This window comes from Schistocerca nitens, chromosome 5 (assembly GCF_023898315.1).
Source record: "Schistocerca nitens isolate TAMUIC-IGC-003100 chromosome 5, iqSchNite1.1, whole genome shotgun sequence".
NCBI lineage: Eukaryota > Metazoa > Arthropoda > Insecta > Orthoptera > Acrididae > Schistocerca > Schistocerca nitens.
This window is the reverse complement of record NC_064618.1, coordinates 880,822,428-880,843,448: the sequence shown is the minus strand read 5'-3', so window position 1 is coordinate 880,843,448 and position 21,021 is coordinate 880,822,428. Positions and strand designations below refer to the sequence as shown.

Below are 21,021 nucleotides of genomic sequence, written 5' to 3'. Positions count from 1 at the left end.
CTCTCCTCTATCGTCGTAAACCGCCCGTGCGTCTTCGTTGATACCACACACGACGTAGCCAAACACGGCACTGACACGCGAGTGAGCACACGCGCAAGTAAACAAGGAGGTCACAGAGACGTCTATACAAACGTATACATGCTCCGAGGACCTCATGAAATGATGGTATCATGTCAATTGCTAAAAATGTCGTTACTAAAGAAAACCAGTGAAATGATTGAAAAAGTTATTTGTATCACCAGTGAGATGTTATAAGGGGTCCGTAGGCCCTTACTATAAATTTGCACTCGGCACAGGTCGATAGGGCGAACAATCGATTGTGTCGTGTTGCGAGAGCGAGTGTGGAGTTGAGCCAGTGCCATGTTGCTGGTATAGGTGTGTGGAGGTCTTTGTTGAAATACAAGGCTTTCAGGGAGATGGGAGTCGCCATCGCCGTGGTTAGACCCCTTTGTACTAGAATAATACCGGGAAGGTCAAGAAGTATTACTACGAAAGTGATCAGTGACATTTCTAGGGCCGATATTTGGTTTCGCGTCTACCGCGCCGGCATCACCTTGGATTGCAGTGTTCGATGCAGTTATGGATTAGCGTGTGACGATAATGGAAAATGAAGAAGCCTGTGCTGAGATTAGCCGTAATTAGATATGTATGACGAAGGCAGTGGCTGTCTCCTTTTTTTGTGTTTTTGAGACGAATATAGGTTCGTAATTAGTGAAACTGTGTTGGTGTTTTTCTTGTTACCAGACATTTCATTATTACAGTATTGAACAGGACGATCTAGAAAGTAACAACTTCCGTAGCAGTCAATTCCGATTACCAGGTACACGGTCATGTTAATAATAAATATTGGGCTGCTATTCGATCAGATCGGGTCGGGACACAACGGAGGTGTTACAATGTTCATTCAGTGTGTTCTTATTATTCACGCTATGTATCGTAATTTCCAGCTCTTCTAGTAGATGGTCTGTGGTATCAACGAAGACGCACGGGCGGTGTACGACGATAGAGGAGAGAGCCATTTAGTTAGATGTTGAACACCATAGGCGACACCATTTTAGAGTTTTTTTATATTTTGTCGACCATGTGGAGATGCACCTTGGAAGACACGGCTGCAACAAGGGAAGTAGCCACGATGTTTTAATTTTATTATCAATTTTATTGTGGCTGGTGCATGTTCCATTTTAGCGAGTTTTAACAGGTTCTTTTACTTTTTATTATTCTGATGATGGAAGCTTGACATCCGAAACGCGTCAATCTTAGTGTTTTACGCTATAAACAAGTGGTTGAGCCGATATATTTTTTAACATTGACATTCACAACCACGAGCTCTCACCCAGTATGGATAAAATCAAAACATTCCTAGAAGTCTCCCACTGGCATTCCCTGCCACAGTTGTCACGTGCTCGTTCCACTTCACATCGCTTTGCAACGTCATGCCTACCTGACTCTGTCACGAAGCACAGTGCAAATGCTGTGTTCGATCATTACGGCACTGTTCGTCCCACTCATCCGCCTTCGCATATTTTTTCCACATTTGCAGCTAGCTGCCTGTCATCACACCAGCTAGACATCTGGTCTAAGTCACTTTGCACCCTCCTGCAGTCACTAGACGACGCCTCCCCGTGCACCACAGCGCCATCTCCAGCAGACTCCCGCTCACCCTGTCCACCTGCTCACTGACGTATACACAGAATAACAGCGGTCTGGTCCTGTCACAGCTCCCTGCGGGACTCTTGACAACACGCTTGTCTCAGGTGAACACTCGCAGTCGCGGCAGCATATTTGGTCCTATTATTGATTTTCTCCGCGAAAATGCTAGATTAATCTCTCAATTTCCTTTACAACGATAAAACATGTAGCATTTAATTACAATATTCAATCACCAGCTAGCCGTTTTATTTAGAGGCTGAGCTACAGTTCAGAATGTAGTGTAGTAAACAGTTAATAAAATGTTCCGGGCTATCATGCCGTGGTCGAATGGGTTTCACCTTAAAATCCAGGGTTTCGTCCCCATTTGCGGAGGTCATTTTCTCTATGTATCACTTTATGTTTGACCTCTGCTTTAAGATATTGTTACTACTCAGGGAACATATACGTTGAAAGGTTAATTTGTATGTGCATTTTAAATTGTTGAATGCGTCTATATACATTTAATTGGTTTTACGTTGCTTTATATACATTTATTCATTTACTCACTGTTATTGATTTTTTTTATTCTTGTATTTGTAGCACCTATGATGGCTGTTAATCAGTTGAAATCGATTTGCAAAAGTAAATAAAGGAAACATAATTTTGCGACTGCTTGCTGCTCATTTGGTAATTTTGTTTTCAAGACGGACCGTAGCTACTTTGAATGTCGGATTTGCACCCTGGCTCTGTACTCACTACAGTAAAATTCCGTTTCCGAATGCTTCCGCGCAGCGGCGTGACGTCACATGTTTTGAATGCGCGAGCGCAACTGGCCGTTGTGGACTGCCGTCGTCCGCTGTTGCTGTCACCGCATGTTGGAAGAGTGGCACGTATGTTATTCAGCACGGGAATCCAGATGTCATTTAGTTTCACGCCCTCCTTCTTCCTATTAACATTCCTGTGGTGTTTTACAATCTGTATGGTTCTCCGTAAGACGTTTCACGAATTTCAATGGGACGGAGGACGGCGTGAAACTGAATGACATGCGTATTCCCGTCCTTAAGAAAATGTATACAGGTCTTCCACCAAGAGGTGACAGCAACAGCGGCCGACGGCAGTTCACAACGGCCAGTTGCGCTCGCGCATGCCGGCCGATGTGGCCGAGCGGTTCTAGGCGCTTCAGCCTGGAACCGCGCGACCGCTACGGTCGCAGGTTCGAATCCTGCCTCGGGCATACCAGGCGAGTGTAATCCCAATGTAATTATTATGGTGTACGCGTACGTGGAAACTGTGTTTGCGCAACAACCGCCGACACAGTGTAACTGAGACGGAATAAGGGGCACCAGCCCGCATTGGCCTAGGTAGATGAAAGACCGCCTTAAGAACCACCCACAGGCCGGCCGGCACTCCACACCTAGACACTAATCCGCCGGGCGGATTCGTGCTGGGGACCGGCGAGCCTTCCCGCTCCGGAAGCAGCACGTTAGACTGCGCGGCTATTCGGGCGGGATCAACCCACCTTTGTTATTCTGGATACGCCGGAGTTACAAGATACTAAATGACGCCTTGACCTGTAGTAACCAGACAGAGCAGGAACGAAAGACAGACGAAGGACAAGCAAGTAGTCAGTAGCGAACCAGGGTGCGAATTGGAGATTCAAAGTAGCCACGATCTCCCTCGAAAATGTCCTCCGCTGATGGGGACCAAACGTCGGATTTTAAGGTGAAATACATTCGACGACGCCTTAATAGCCTGGAACATTTTATTAATTGCGACACTAGCGGCAGTGAAAGTTTACATTTTGCAAGTAGCGAAGTAAAATCTGTAAAATGTCTGCCTGACAGAAACGCGAAGCATTCAGAAGAAAATGGTTCAAATGGCTCTGAGCACTATAGGACTTAACTTCTGTGGTCATCAGTCCCCTAGAACTTAGAACTACTTAAACCTAACTAACCTAAGGACATCACACACGTCCATGCCCGAAGCAGGATTCGAACCTGCGACCGTAGCGGTCGCGCGGTTCCAGACTGTAGCGCCTAGAACCACTCGGCCACTCCGGCCGGCCATTCAGAAGACATGGTCAGATGTCAGTTTAGCTTCGTGGATGCAGACGCTGTTGGACGGATGAGTCAATGACATCAACATAAACTAAAGGGTATGCCTTGTCGATTTAGTCATGTCCCTCTCTCCATTGTCATCCTCTTCAATTCTTCATACGATTTTATCTCCATACCTTCTTTGATGTTATTAAAATACGTTGCTCTTGGCCTGCCCCTTGGTTTTAACTTTTCCTTCAAATACATTCTTTAGGAACTGGTTGTGTCTCATTATGTGCCCTATCATTTTTTATTTTCTTCTTTCTATATAATTTAGCAGCGTTCTGTGCTCATTAACCTCTGTTAAGACCTGTTCATTACTTTTTCTATCTACCCAGCTTGTTTCAGTCATTCCTCTGCATATCCACATTTCCATTGCTTCCAGTCTCTTTTTCCCTGCCTTTCCCAGAGTCCACGCTTCACATCCGTATGTTTAAGACAGTCCAGACAAAAGTTTTGGGAAACTTTTTCCTACTTTCTAGGCTTATATGAATGTCTGTTAGTAAATTCCTTTTATTTTGGAAAGCTTGCTTTGCCAAGGCTATTCTTCTCTTTATATCTGGGATACATTTATCGTCGTCAGTGAGTGTGCTCCCCAAATAACAGAAGTTCTCAACCTGCTCTAGAACATCATCTTCAAGTTTAATATTAACTTTACCATTTTCTTTTGTCTTCCCTATTACCATAGTTTTTGTTTCCTTCTTATTTATTTTTAGACTAAATTCTCTTAGGATTTTAGCAAATTTTAGCAACGTAAACTCCATTTCCTTCACTGAGTCAGCAAGTACTACTATATCATTTGCAAGACGGATACAGTGTATTCGTTCTCCGTTAATTTTAATTCCTTAGGTTATTCTTTTCGGTTTTTCAATGGTTTATTCAATAAATAAGTTGAACAAATATGGTGATAATGGACATCCTTGCCTTACGTGTCAATGACAAGGGTTGCAAATCTCTGTGGCAGGTAGACGGGGAACCTGAACGCGTTAGCGTTGTTCGTGTTCAGTGTTGTTACCAATCCTGGTAGGGTGAAGAAACGGCGTCAACAGCATGAGGTGTCGAGGGATCTCTACGAAAGACACGGATGTGGCATCTCAGAGGGCGTTATCGGCTCCTGACAAGAGTTAGAAAGTGAACTCGTTCTGGGTCTCCACTTGGCTGGCCGATCGAATCGAGCGGTATACAGGACTGTAGGTCGTTCCCGAGTGACAGTGCCCCTCTGTTGGACTGCCTGGAAACATGTCGACGGTGTCTGAGGACAGCCGTATTGTACACCAGGCACCTGCTAACCTTTCCACAAGGGCGCTTGCCACGCCGTGAAAAGTCACGGACTTCTGCCAACATTCTGTGTCATCGCGCATCTTCGACTATCGACTGACAGCAGCCTGACTACGGAACTACCGTCGCATGCTTAGGTTGCTGTTAACACCCCACACAGACACCTGCTTTTTGAGTGCTGCCGTCACCATGAAGCACGCATTGTGTTCAGCGACGAACCGCAGATCTTCTCTATCCTGCATGACCGTCGTCGACGAATATGGTAGCGACCTCTGGTGGGGTCCCATTGTTCCATTGCTTTGCAGAAGCTGCCGGATGTAGCTTCTGATCACGAATAGTAGCGACTGGGTGAACTCTGGCGGAACGGCGCTACGTCTTAGGCATCCTGCGTTTTCATGTGTTACTTTCCGTGCGATAGTCTTGTGGTGTCGTTTTGCGACAGGGCAATTCTTGTTCAGACACCGCACGTGTGTCTATGGAGCTTCTGCCTGATTCTGAGGTACTCCGCTGACCAGCAAGATCCCAACATCTGTCACCGACACATCTCCGTCCCTGTGCCAGCATCCAGTACATCGAGGACCAACTGCAGCAGATGCGGGCCATCAAAGTCTTTTCGGGTTTGCTGACGTATCCTAAAATCAACTCTGTTCAATATTTCGGCGATCCAGCTGTTCGCCATCTTCAGGACAACGCTGCTGCTGCTGCTTCTTCTGCTGAGAACTGATGCCAAGGCTACAAATCGACGTCGTACGTAGGGCTTCGTACAGTAAACGGCGCATGCAACGCCCTTCACAGTTGCTGCCCTCCAACACTGGGCAGGTGGCGCCACCTTTAGCAGCACACTGGTGGCAACGATGTATCGCACTCGGAGACGATCTTCGAACACTCAGACTGGCCGCACAGAAGAACTTTCTGTTCTGATGCGGGATAGTGCAGGATTCAGCGTCCTGCTAAGGAGAAACCAATTGTCTCTATTACTCAGATTATCTGCAAACCTAATTTCAATTGCTTCTTTATAAGCACTCTTCCAAAAACCAGAAGTGATGGTGGTAAGTTCCTGTGGGACCAAACTGCTGAGGTCATTGGTCCCTAGTCTGACACACTACTTAATCTAACTTAAAACTAACTTACGATAAGGACAACACACACACCCATGCCCGAGGTAGGACTCGAACCTCCGACGGGGGCACCCGCGCGAACCGTGGCAAGGCGCCCGGAAGTGTTGACAACTATCACAGTTTCATCAAATTTCATCCCGTGTCCCTCGTTTAAGTAATGTTCAGCTACCGCCAGTTTTTCCGGCTGTTGTAGCCTCGTATGACGGCGATGTTCCACACACCTGTCCTGAACTGTGTGAATCGAAAGGTCAATGTAAGCATTCCCACAATGACACGGAATTTTACATACGCCAGGCTTTCTAAGCCCCAAATCATCTTTCAAACAGCCAATTAGTGCCCTAGTCATGGAAGGTGGACGGAACACACTCTTAATGTTAAAAATCCTTAAAATCTGTCTTGTCTTATATAGGACGTCGATTTGCAGCGTTGGCATCAGTTCTCAGCGGGATTCAGCAGCAGCGTTGTCCTGAAGATGGAGAACAACTTGATCGCGAGGTCCGCAGCTCGTGGTCTCGCTTCCCACGCCCGGGTTCCCGGGTTCGATTCCCGGAGGGGTCAGGGATTTTCTCTGCCTCGTGGTGACTGGGTGTTGTGTGATGTCCTTAGGTTAGGTTTAAGTAGTTCTAAGTTCTAGGGGACTGATGACGATAGATGTTAAGTCCCATAGTGCTCAGAGCCATTTGAACCATTTTTTTTTTTTTTTTTTTTGATCGCGAGACTATCAAGACTTACTACGCCGGGAAAGGCTTGTCTCAGAAGAGGATACAACGACTTTGTCATCCTTTCAAACGGAATAGGTGCATACAGGCACGGCAAAGCGGTGCAGCGCTATACTGATAAGGGCCATGAAACTGCCAATTCTTTGTTCATTTTGGAATCATTGCACTAACATCAAATAGTTGCTGAACCTGTGAAGCTGCGCTTCGTTTCCGTTCTCGGAGGATGACTTCTTTGTCAGGCCTTGCATATGTAAGGCTTTGTTCTTGAATGGCGTCCACAATACGAGTGGAGACGCTCTCATATCCACAAGACAAAAGAACAAAACCGCAGTAGCTGTAGTTCTGGCCTAAGATAACATCCTACCAGGCAAGTGCCATCATGAAACGACGTTATCTTCCGTGAAACTAAACAGAAAGAGCGGTGCCGCTGATGGGTGGATGTGACTGCGTCACAGCGCCCATTACGAACAACGGGACGGATCACCCAGCACCTTGCAGCGCCAGCTAATTGGGTCGCTAAATGCCTGGCACTGAAATGACGTTAGGTTCGCCTGATTGCTTCGTATAAAGCATCTGTGATCGTGCTATTGGCAGACACCTGAGGCACGCACTCCTTGGCCCAGAACTATGTTTATATGTTTGTCGGAAGCCACTCACCTTCGCCCAGGATAATTCTCCGGACTGCGCACTACTGTGACAAGATCTTCCAACTTTTTTATACAGCCTCACAGTTCACGTTCAGAACCACGGAGGCAGTGCAAGTGTTTTCAAGCAGCTTGTTATGTGTAACCAGTTCTTACAGCAGTATGTGACAAAAATATAAAGTTAACACAATCAGTGACGAAGTTGCTACAAAAGTTTACTGTTATTAACTAACTGTGCCCAGAGTAAAAAAAATGATGGACGTAACATTTCTTTAAGATAAGTAACAGACAATACTCTTTCAAAGGCTTCATGATTTCAGGAGCCAATAACAGATGAGCTACTCATTTCCTTTCGAGTCCTTTTGATGAACCAGATTGTAAATTGTACTCTCAAATCCCAAAAAAATATGAAACACACTCTTTTGGTACAATAATGTAACATGAATCCTCTGTTGTTACAGGGGTAAGACTTACAAAGCAGTCATCTGCCACAATAGTCGCTACAGATTAAGCGACTCTAAATGAAATAAAGAATGTCTTTGGTTATAGTATCCCTGCATACTGTCTGAGATTGTGACAAGAACACAGTGCAGCATCTGCCTCTACATGTCTGCCCCGTAAACTATCGTACGCTGCGCGGTAGAGGGTACCTGCTAACAATAATAGTAATTTTGTTTCCTGTTCCACTGGAAAATGAAGTGAGGGAAACATGATTGCCCAATATGTCTCTGTACAAGTCCCCCAGTCTGCGTCATTTACTCCTTACAGTCCTTGTGAGAGATTAACGTTGTAGGCAGTGTAACAGTTCCGTAGTCTGTAGCAAATAGTTTTTCGCGAAAAGGGCATCGACTTCCTTAAAAGGATTCCCGTCCGAGTTCACAGAGCACTTCCGTAACACTCTAGTACCGATCGCATTCGCGAGGGTGACGCTTCAAACCCGTGTCCGGCCATCCAGATTTCGTCTTCGTACATCCAGAGTTGAAAGGGAGCACAGTGTGACGTCAGCTGGTATAAATTTATTTTAAAGATGAAGAAATTCCTCCAGCTGTATTTAAGGTGTCGATTTTATTTTGGCAACTAGTTTCACGTTGTAACACGTTATCTCCAGGCCCACACACTTGTTGACGTCAACTGCGTGCGGCTGATACTAGAAGTCAGTGGTGAGATATGGACGTGCTCCGTGTGTAAGGTGAATATGACGTTGTTAAAACGTTGAAACTAGCTGCCAAAATGAAATCGACACCTTAAACACGGCTGGAGGAATTTCTTCATCTTTAATATAAATCAAGATTTAGGTTTTCCGTCGTTTCCTTAAATCGCTCCAGGCAAATGCCGACATGGTTCCTTTGAAAAGGCACGGCTGATTGCCTCCCCCATCATTCCCCCTATAGCAACCAACCAACCACAGAATATCCGTACGAGATGGTGGAATATATTCGTCATTTACATGAATTGTAATGTCTCTCGTGCCATGTCTTCTTCAAACGTTTATGGACCATTTTTCCTTGTGAAGAAAACTGTAACTGGTTTTGTGTGCCTGGACGTGCTGCAGCAAAGGCTTATGCCAGAATAATAGGAAGGCAGTAGTAACAACATTTTTCCACAAAACGGAGCTCCACCACATGTTCTCAGACGTTCGTGATTACGGCAATGCGAAGTGCTTCAGCGTTAGATTGGTCGAGCTTGTTCATTAGCCTCATGAACATCTGAGTTCTGCGTGACAGCGTCTTATGGCGTCATGTGAAAGACAGTGTGTTCATGCCCTCACTTCCACTTAATTTGGAAGAGTTGCTACGAAGGATGTCTAATGCGGGAGCCGATTTCGACCATGACGTAGTGGGATGCGTATTGCAAGACTATGGTACTAACGTTCGCTGCGTCACAAACCTGCCACAAGCACCTGTAATGCGACTTCAATGAGACATTCGGAGAAATATCATCTACACAATTCCGAAGACAGCTGGGGTAAGCAGGTGCGAAAGCTGTCGCACAATCAGCTTAACACCTCATACATGTAAGCTGATGTCAAGAATAATACATAAAAGAATGGAAAAGAAAATTGAGGGTCCGTTAGACGAGGATCGGTTTGGCTTAAGGAAAGGTTAAGCCATCAGAGAGGCCATTCTGACTCTCCGCTTGATAATGGAAGCAAGACTGAAGAAAAATCGAGATACGCTGATGCGATTTGTCGATCTAGAAAAGCGTTCGACTTTGTCAAATGCTAGAAGAGGAGTGATGTACAATATGTACAGGAATCAAGAGGGAAGAATAAGATTCGAAGATAAAGAACGAAGTGCTAGGATTGAGTCTTAGACAAGGATGCAGTCTTAAGCTCGTACTCTTCAATCTACACATCGGAGAAGCAATGACGAAAGTAAAAGAAATGTTAGAGAGTGGAATTAAAATTCAGGATGGAAGGATGTTAATAAAAAGATTTGGTGATAACATGCTGTCTTCATTGAAGGTGAAGGAGAGTTACAGGATCTGCTGAATGAAATTAGCAGTCTAACGAGTACACAATATGCACTGAGAGTAAACTGGAAAAAGACGAAAGTAGTGCGAGGTAGCATAAATGAGCATAGCGAGAAAATTGTCAACAAAATTGGTGTTCTCGAAGGAGACGAAGTTAAGGAAGCGAAATACCCAATGACGAACGAAGAAAAGAGGACATAAAAGCCAGACTAGCACGGGCAAAGACGGCATTCCGGGAAAAGAGAAGTGAAACATTGGCCTTAATTCGAGGAAGAAATTTCTGAAAATGTGCTTTTGAGGCACAGCACTGTATGGTAGTGAATGATGGACAGTGAGAAAAATCGCAACAGAACAAAATAGAAGAATTTGAGGAGTGATGCTACACAGTAATGTAGAAAATAAGGTGGACTGTTAAGGTAAGGAATAGACGGAGGAAGGAACATACGGAAACATTGACAAGAACAAGGGGCAGGATAATAGGACATGTTACGTCATCACGGAATAAGTTACATGTTACTAGAGCGAGTTGTAGAGGGTAAAAACTGTAGGGGAAGACAGATATTGGAATATATTCAGCAAATAATTGGGAATGTAGGTGGAAATGAAGAGATTAGGCCAGGATAGGAATTCGTTGCAGGCCACGCGAAAGCAGTCAGGAGACTGATGACTGAAGATAAATAAATAAAAAACTGAGTAATGAAAAGCTGCATTATCCACTGATGTATGTCACTTATATACAGGTTTTGTGGTTTTCGCACAGTGGACTACTGAAACCTCGTATGAAGTGCCAGTTCCTGTGGAGGGTACAGCAGTAACTGAGTTCAGTAGCTGGCGGCAGCTGCGCTCACCTTGCGGCCCTGCGCGTCCTTGTAGACGGCCCAGCGCTGCAGCGCGTCCCTCCAGTAGAGCAGGTGGAAGGACTCGGCGTACTCCTGTCCCTGGCCGTTGCCGAAGCGGCCCTGCGTCTCGGTGGCGGTGATGAGGTGCGGCCGGCCCAGGTCCACCTCGAGGAACTCCTGCACCTCGCTGCTGATCTGCGCCTTCGGGCACCACGCGCCGCCGTTCTTCTCCTGCCGGATCCTGCCGCAAACACCGAGTTGTGTTATCGCACCGGAAGTCTAACCTGTAACTCTATCTAATGCTACGGCTTCGAACTCAATAACCTCCCTTAATCAGACCTATGTCCATGTACCAAGTTTCTAGTGGTTCATTTCATATTTTCTAACAAGTGACATTGTAAGACGTCGTGGTCTCCTGACCTTCACTGCTTACATATTCCGGCCTCACAGTCATATTCCGCACATCAAGACGCTTCATTCGAACCCAAACTCGATAAGATAAAATGTTCTACGAATTCATGTAAACGATATGCAAATAACTAATAAATCACAAGTGCGCACTGTGGCTGAAATACTAGAGGCTGGCGTACACACATACGTTCCAGACACGACTGTCACAGGAGCTTTTAGTTGGAGAGAGGCAACCGCACGCCAGGAGGCCAGTCCCAACCCATCCACGTCGGCCGGTGGCCGCCCGCCTGTGGAGCGGACAGCGTGTGCCCGAGGGAAAGAAGGAACCACCCCGTGTCCGGCTTAAAAACAAATTCCGCTACATTGTGTGGGAGCGGCCAGCCTACGCATTCTTCACACATAGCACGCAGTTTCAGAGGTTTTCACAGGGAGACAGCAAACGCCAAACGCCGATACTAAAGGTTTCTGGACTGGTCGCCTTAAACGAAACGTTATTCTCCCATTTTAGAACAGCAATGCTGATTGACAGACGATATTTCTGACGCCTTGAGCTGAAGGAGTAATGGAAGAGACCGAAAGATATACCCCTTCACGTCTGGTGTGGAGAGGCGCCGTTCCGTTGTCGCTCTCGGAGCGAGGAACAAGTCTCTCCTCAGTACTTTACTGGGAGAGCACCTCTGTCGAGAGCAAACTGAAGTGCGACTCTCTATATTGAGTCCTTGCGATTAAGCGTTGTCCACTGTGTTGGTCGACACACTTATTGTGCGGTGTGAACGGACAGAGTTATAGTTAAATGCCTGCGAGCGAATTTTTGAGTGGCATCGCGGTGGACTGGTTATCTGACCGGCGTACCACGCCAATAGACTAGGGGCGAATAGGAATCCTCGACTTCATCAAGGCGTAGGGAGAGTTTGATTGGCGAAGGTCAATCCAGATAGAACGAGAGTTATCTTTTTGTTCAATTCATAACTAAAAGTGCCATTGTTATTTCTCAGAATTTTTGCAAAATAAATAATAACTTTTGTTAGTTTCATGTTTTTCTTCCACTAACTAGCACTACTCCAGTACCCAAGTATCCCACTAGTTACGTAAGAAATTTTGTGAATTTGTGTTATTTCCTTGCAGCGGACGACTCCACAAGATATTTATTGCTGAAAGTTTTTCACGCATTTCTCTTTAGTACGTTAGGAGCGTCTGTCTGACTTCTGTAGTAGTGTGGGAGTGGAAATTGCATTTTGCTGGAGCCACAGGGAAAAGGGTACATCTCAGATCAATCCGTTGCGCAGAATAACAGAATCTCAGAACAACCCCACGACATTGAATGCTTTTTTTTAAAAAACAAAATGGAGAAAGCTCTACAATGCTTGGCAGGGAGTACTTTTTACTGTTATTGGTGGGTCTACAGCTCGTGGTCGTGTGGTAGCGTTCTTGCTTCCCACGCCCGGGTTCCCGGGTTCGATTCCCGGCGGGGTCAGGGATTTTCCCTGCCTCGTGATGACTGGGTGTTGTGTGACGTCTTTAGGATAGTTAGGTTTAAGTAGTTCTAAGTTCTAGGGGACTGATGACCATAGATGTTAAGTCCCATAGTGCTCAGAGCCATTTGAACCATTTGTTATTGGTGGTTTTATAATGTATTGGGAGGCGCATATTCAGCAACAGGAAAACTCCCTGTACGCCTATGTACAGCCCCTAATCTTTAACATCTTAGTCTCATAAGCCATTTTTCTTGTGTCATTAGTCTTCTGACAGGTTTGATGCCACCAGCCCCAAATTCCTATACAGTGCCAACCTCCTTATCTGAGTGTAGCGCTTGCAGCCTAGGTCCTCAATTATCTCGTGGACATATTCCAATCTCTGTCTTCCCCTACAGTTCTTGCCCTCTACAGTTCCCCCTCACATACCAAGGAATTTGTTTATCGATGTCGTAAGAGACGACCTATCATGTGGTGCCTTCTTTTGTCGATGATGGTTTCTGCACGTTCCACTCCTCACCGATTCCGCGGAGATCCTCCTTATTTCCAGAACGAAATTTTCACTCTGCAGCGGAGTGCGCGCTGATACAAAAGGAGAGCTTCTGTGAAGTTAGGAAGGTAGGAGACAAGGAACTGGCGGAAGTAAAGCTGTGCGGAGAGGTCGTGAATCGTGCTTGAGTAGCCCAGTCGGCAGAGCAGTTGCCAAGGTACCGAGTTCGAATCTCGGTCCGGCACACAGTTTTAATTTGCCAGGAAGTTTCTTAACCTACTTGTTCCTTACCTCGTCACTCCTCTGAATGTCAACTGTAGCACCACATCTCAAACGCTTAGATTTTCTTCTTTCCGGTTTTCCCATAGTCCATGATTTTTACCTCCCACGCACCATTCACGAATGGAACATGGGAGGGAACGATCAGTTAGTGGTACCACAAGTACCCTCCGCCACACATTTCCAGCTTGCTTGCGGAGCATTGAAGTAGCTCTACATCTACATGCATACTCAGCAAGCCACTGTACTGTGTATAGTGGAGAGTGCATTGTACCACAATCAATCATTTCCCTTCCTGTTCCACTCGCAAATACAGCGAGGGAGAAACAACTGACTATACTCCTCCGTCACACCCTAATTTCTCGTATCTTATGTTCGTGGTCCTGGGGCGAAATGTACGTTGGTGGCAGTAGGATCTTTCTACAGTAAGCTTCAAATGCTGCTTCTCATTTTCTCAATAGCGTACTTCGAAAAGAACGTCGTCTAACCCCCAAGGATTCCCATTTGAGTTGACGAAGCATCCCCACAATTCTTTCGTGTTGATCGAACACACCAATAACAAATCTAGAAGCCCGCCTTTAAAGATGTAGGTTTGTCGTCCAAACGTTCTTAGAAATGTTTTCTTCACATTGAGACCTTTGAAGCTAGCAGATTTCTCTCGGCCAGGAACGCCCTCTTTGGCTGTGCTAGTGTGCTTTTTACGCCCTCCTTTTCGTCGATCGTGAAATATTGTTTCACTTCCAAAGCAGGATACCTAATTACCTTATTCTACTTGGTAGTCATAAATTCTGATGTTGAGGTTATCACTAATCTCATTCCTGCTACTCCTCATTACTTTGGTCTTCAGGCCTTTTATTCTGAATCCACAGTGTGTCCTCATTAGAATTTTTGATAGCACTCAACAGTTGAATGTCGTCAACGAATCTTACCATACATATCCTTTAACTCTGAACTTAAATCCCACTCTTCAACTTTCTCTTCCGTCATTGTTTCCACGGCGTATCGGTAGAATAGTAGAAGCGAAAAACTCCATCCCTGCCTTATACCGTTTCTCACCCGAGGAATTCCTTCTTGGTGTTCCATTATTACTGTTCCCTACTGTTTCTTGTACACACTGTGTATTACTCGTCCTTACCTGCAGTGTACACCTATTCTTACCCTAATTTCGAGCATCATGTATCATTTTACGTGGTAGAACGCTTTTTCCAGGTCGACATAATTATCCCGTGCACGTGTTTTGATTTTTCTTAAGTCTTGCTTCAATTAACAACCTCCATTGCCTTTCTGCTGCCTTTACTTTTCCTAAAGCCAAACTGATTGTCGTCTAAACGGGTCCTAAATTTGCTCTGATTTGGTCATTTCGTGTGGCATTAATTGTTATTTATGTTTTAGTAGGTTTACTTCATTTATGTTTTACTGTGTTTACTATACGTACTTGATATAGACTCCAAACGTTGGAACGGTAGAGGAAGTCACACTGTCACCTTGTATGGGGTGTCCTTCACAGACGTACCACAGTTTCCTAGGTCCCTTCCAGAAAATCTTCCATTCATCTTCCCTAACACTTATTTTATGTGATGATCTCATTTCATATCGCTTCTTAGTATTTCCCTTAAATATCTACAGAAATGATGACACTTGCGTCAAATGTTCAACATTAATTTCACAATCGCACTCTCCCAGACCCATTTCTCTGCTACAGACATTCTCTGTATACAGTGTTGCACACCATCAGTGTATTTAAAGGAATCACTTGAAACTGGTAGCGGGACGAAACTCGTCGTGTGCGAGTAAGTACACACGACAGCAGCATCTGGCGTTCTATTGAGACCGTTCTGTGTCAAGAAGTTGCTGCTGAAGGCTTGTAAATTATCAGCAGGTACGTTCTCAAGAGTTACGCAACCATGGATGAATACAAGAAGGCAAGGGTGCCCATACCACGGGATAAGGTGTGGTGGGGGAGGGGGTGGCAGCCCCACCCCTAACTAGCTCTCAGGGAAAGGAAAACATATAGTGAGGTCAGACGTTTTTCTTTCAAGAAAGTGGCTCAAAAGTCGTATTACGAGGTTTTAACAGGATTGGAAGTGGAACTTTCAGTGGCTACTTACACCTTCCAGAAAGTTAAAATACTCCATAACCCTAAATCTAACCCACCCCCCCCCCCCCCCATTGAAACTGGCGTATGGCCACGCTTGCAGTAAGGTCACAATACTGTCCTGCACAATAAGCCATTATGGAACGTTACATTCCCCATTCAGAGGAAAGATCAGGGCACATGTGACGCTACAAATGAGAATGGGTCAACAACCATGTGAGAGTACTGTTGCCTCTGGTACTATGATGTAGGATGTCGTACTCCTTACACATCGCTGGTTGAAACTTTCGAATGTGAGGATGCTTTTTTCCTGGCGCGGGCGTTGTCTTGCCGTTTAACGTCAACATTGCCCCGGTGCTAGTGGTCATGGGCAGGTCTGTGGGTGGAGAGTCCTCGACTGGGTTCTGTAAGGGTCGGTCGCGTGCATCCGCGCCACGCAAAAATTGTCCGAAGAATTTTCTAAAGCGTTCATTATCAGTTATAAAGTATTACGTCGGTTCCTATGGTAAAAGTAATTTATGAAGCGGTTTATTCGTGGAAAGGTACGTGGGACTATTTCTGAAATTTGTGGAAGAAAGAGTATCATAACAAGTTTGTTTGCGTGGCCATCCTCCGCAGCAAGCATAGAAATAATTGTTTTGTAAATATAGCTGCCTTTTCCTGCTGCCACTAAATTTATTGATCCCAGACGCGTTTCGCCTTTTTCTTGTTCTGAGGCATCATCAGTGGGACCTATAACGATACAGTTTTGTTGTTTTTGGATTACCGAACAGTTCACGTCGCGATTTTTTATGGGAGACAGACGAACACGGGAAATTCCGATTTTTATGTGTAAACTGTGACTTTTGAAATAACTAAAACCCGCGTGGTGTGTTGTGTGAGTCGGGACCGCGGACGGAACGTTCAAAGGGGTCGGGTTGTGTAATACTGTATTTGAGCAAGCATTCTGTCACAGACAATCCGTTTTGTAATCCTTTTACTGACGGTTTCTGTTAGTTGCTATAAGCTGACTGTCATGCGCGACTGTGATTGTATGTGTCTGCCGAAATTATAACTTCAGGTTGGCACGAACTTGACAGTATGTTGTGTAAAAGGAGTAACAATAAATCGAAGTTTTCTCTTAAGAGCTGTCTATCCTTTAATAACCCAGTAACCGGAGATTTGAAAACATTTGTTGCAGTCTCTAGATGCTTACAGCGCGACTCGGTCCACTACGGCTTTTACTGTCAAGAGACACTGTCCGTAGGCGTCCGGACTGCACTGCAGATCAAGAAATTGACGGCAAGATGAGTGCCCCATTTTCTGTAAAGAGAACCCTACAACCGCGCCGTTTCACGCCGACACAGCTTCCCATGTGAATAACTCTAAGATTTTGTACCATAACACCGGTTGCGAGAACTTTATCAATACCGGTAGCTTTGAGGATCTTTATGACAATGGTTGTGACTGCAACGTGTCGTTAATTTCAGAAAATTAAAGATGATAAAAACTTACTAAACGGCGAGTATAGGTAAAGGAGGCTGTCTAATCGAGCTGTGTTCAAAAATGGTTCAAATGGCTCTGAGCACTATGGGACTTAACATCTATGGTCACCAGTCACCTAGAACTTAGAACTACTTAAACCTAACTAACCTAAGGACATCACACAACACCCAGCCATCACGAGGCAGAGAAAATCCCTGACCCCGCCGGGAATCGAACCCGGGATCGAGCTGTGTTGTCGATAGGATACGGCAAAGGTGATAAATGTGACGTCAATGACGTAATCAGTGACTGTGCTACGTTCAAAGCAAGAGAAAGAAATATTATAATAAAAATTCAGTCCTTGGGAAGGAATGTGCTGCCAACACTTAATTATGGCTATTTTTCTTTTATTTCCAATTATTAATTTATGCACATTTATAATTTGTGTTTAGTAAATATAGTCTGTTATTTATTATATATCATACTAAAATTAAGTAACTGCCATAAATAGTAACACATAGGTTTCGTTTTTATTTCTTTTTTTAGCAATTTTATACGGTTTGTAAATTATCTATTACAGCAATGCATTTAATTTGTTGTGTGTAGTATTTGTAATCTATGTAGCTCTTTTAACTAATATTTCTCGATACTGTTTCACTTTTACTAAATCTACTTTGTACAGGTCTGTGCCTAGAGAGCGGTAGTCAGTTTTATCTCCTACGAACGTTACGTCCATGGGATGATAACTGGTAAATATGTTGCTCTATACCACGAGATCCCTTGCTGGATAAAGAGACTGAAGCCTGGCGAATTCTCCTCTGCTCTCTAGCCTGCAGGCCGGACCTGTACAAATGGTGTTCAGAAACGGCTGCAGCCAGTCGCCTTTCACGACGGTACAAATTTTAATTTCTCGTTATAGGTTTCAAGTAGCTTAGCGACTTGTCACCAGACACTACATTTCCTGTCAACTATTCATACCACTGTGGTGGTCGTTGTGTAGACTCCGAATTTATAGGAAACACACATAATCGGATGACATTCTGGATAATACGTCATGCCACCCAAAACAACGTACACTAGCAGTCCTAGGATAAGCACTCAGCCGTAAAAATTATTCACACCGAACATGCCATGAAATTCATTGTACTAAGTATTTAAAGGAATAGCCCACAACAATGCTTTTGACGGATTCACAGTTGACCAATCAGATTCAAAAGTTAAAACCAATCAGAAACCATTAACATATCAATTATCATTAGAAGAAAACACCAAATACGACCCTCTGCATTTTCTCGTTTACATCGCCTATAGCTCGCAAAGCAGTTTAAACTGTACAAGGTCAAAATAAATTTCGCACAAACAACAACACAATGTACTTCATAACACCAGAACAGCCATTTCACTTTAAAGTAAAAATATAAACTAATTTGTGACAACTATTCCTACTTCTATATAAGGCAAATAACAAGAAGTTTTGAAATCCAATACAAATACATCGAAGCATTCCATTTAAAAAAAAACTAAATAAAGCTTTCTGCCAGCTTAGCACAAAATAAGCATTCCATTACAAACATAGAGAGTGACCCACATACTACAGGAAAGGTGTTAAAAATGGAATCTAGATGACCTGCAACAGCCATGGAGGCCATCAGAAAGCAAAATCGATGAAAATAAACAGCTCAAGTAAGGTAGCAGTGAATATTAAAAGACAAGAAAGAAGAATATGACACGCAGATCATGATATGTATGGTAGATCAACATTAGAATTCGTACTCAGCTTTAAATATTTGAGCATAACGCTACAAAACAGCTGGAACCACTTTACGTCTGCATATTGCAGCGTTATTCGTAAAGTAAGGTCCGATCGACGGTGAAATAGAAAAGACAGTGAAAATCCGACGAAGCTCTGCGCAGACTTGTCGGGCAGTGTCCCTATCGTGCCTGTGGACGCCCGTCACGTCGCTCTTTCCAGTTCTGAGCGTGCAGTGAGCACATAAAGATTCCTAGGAAATAGTGTCTCCAAACAAGTATAGGTACCTGCTGAGAGATTTCGCCTGATTTCACGCAACCCCGCTTCACGCTTATCCTTCTTTATGACAGTGCAGGGGCCACGAGGACGCTCCTGCAGCGTTTTCGATGGTTAGTGTTTGATCACCCCCGCCACACAGCCCGGCGAAGGCATCCTCTGGCTGCCACCTCGAACCGCTGCCTATGAAGACAACGTTTTGGCACAGTCAACATGATGCACACCGGCGTAGACAATTGGTGCAAAGCACAGGCGGCTGCCTTCTATAACGAGGGTACTGGAAAGTTGGACAAGGGTCTAAGTCAGATCGACCACTATGTAGAGAAGCAGCTGGAAGGCGTAGCTGTTTTATTTTCCCTGCGGTTTCCATTTCACGACCACACTGACCTTGCTTTCCGAATAAGTCACGTACAAGGGCGAGCGACACCCACAAAAAGTCATTTACGAAAAACTTAAACTGTAAAATTTATCTCATCTACCTGCGATAATGCTGTTCAAGCTCAAGGTTATGCCACATGCCTCATTCTGAATTCAACTAATACGGGCGTATCTGACGGTGAAAAACTCCAAGAAACTGGAAATGTTAAAGGCAGATTCATAAAAAAAGTTCCGTCAATCCCAAAATTCACAAGAAATAGCTAAATTTATATAATAACGCAGGCATCTTTATGCTTATCCATTACGGATATTTTAGAACCGTGACTGTATATTGAATGTAAATAAGTTTTTTTCAAAAAAGTGACTGGTTGCAGTTCTGTATAACTTATTTACATGCAAGCATCTTTCTTCAAGGAAGTTGTTAGATAATGCTTTCATCTTCCGAAGGCGCATGCATACAAAACCGCCATCGAGAAGATACGGAAGAAAGCAAGGGGATTACTGAAAGAAATAATGGGGACACGGGCAATGAGTGCAGATACGTGGGGAAAGGACCGAACTTTCAACTCCATCACGTTTAGCCACCCATGGCTTCCAAGAGGAAGACATGCCAGAAAGGATGATGTGACGACTCCAAGGAGGACAGTGTCTGTAAACTGTGCAACGAGCTATATTCCCCACAAAACAATTTGTGGTGAAACGATAGGTATAATGCAACTATACGCACACGATATATTTAATGTAGTTATAAGAAAAAAAATAAGATAGGTGTTCTGTCACAACTAGAGATTTTCACCAATAACCATAAATCGCCTCACGCCGTTGTTAAATGAACAACTTGACTTAGCAAGCAACCTTTTTACTCAGAACTTTAAGGAATCTTTGATGTTGCGCATATTAGCAATTAATATGGAACAACATTTTCCTCTCTAAAACAAACTCACAGGCAGACACACACGCACACACACACACACACACACACACACACACACACACACACACAAACCCCTCCACACCCCCAAAACCTCACATCGCCACACACCCTCTCAGTCGCCCTCCTACTTATCTTCTCTCTCTCTCTCTGTCTCTCTCATCTCTCACTCTCTCTCCGCCCCCCCCCCTCTCTCTCTCTTACCCACCTCCCAGATCGCCACGGAACTCAGAATCTTCAGTAATTGTAGCCATCAACATCCTAAGCTCTCTGTTGCCTAGTTCATAATCGATATGTAATAAGTGAGAGTAATTTCAGAATCCAGAAGTGTAGAAGAAATGTCTTTATGAACCGTAGTGTTATAGAGTTTACAAATGTCATACACCAATTTTGTAATATGAATGTACTTTAAAATTATATTCAAGATTAATGTGCAGCTTTCGAAAATGCGAGTTTCCCAAAGAAAGTCTCTACTCCAGTGCAAAATCTTTGAACACCAGTGTAAGTCTGGTTTGTTTATATACTGTAAAGCACTTTAAAATGGTTACCTGCGATAGAGTGTATGTAATATCATGTAATCAACGGAACTGGAAAACATATGCAATGTCTTCCAAAGTAATTTATGCAACAAGAGGAATCCTATGGAAGCAGATAACTGTCTTATGCTACCAAGTCGACCT

At 44.3% G+C, this 21,021-nt stretch overlaps 1 protein-coding gene across 1 annotated transcript in view; it reads right to left on the bottom strand.

Moving 5' to 3' along the window:
* The window catches only part of LOC126260790 (epithelial discoidin domain-containing receptor 1-like), a 327,821-nt gene that overhangs the window by 225,682 nt on the left and 81,118 nt on the right, over nt 1-21,021 (bottom strand). Inside the window, exon 3 of the mRNA XM_049958126.1 lies at nt 10,805-11,036. Within this exon, the coding sequence (XP_049814083.1) occupies nt 10,805-11,036 (232 nt within the window). The remainder of the gene's footprint in view (nt 1-10,804; nt 11,037-21,021) is intronic.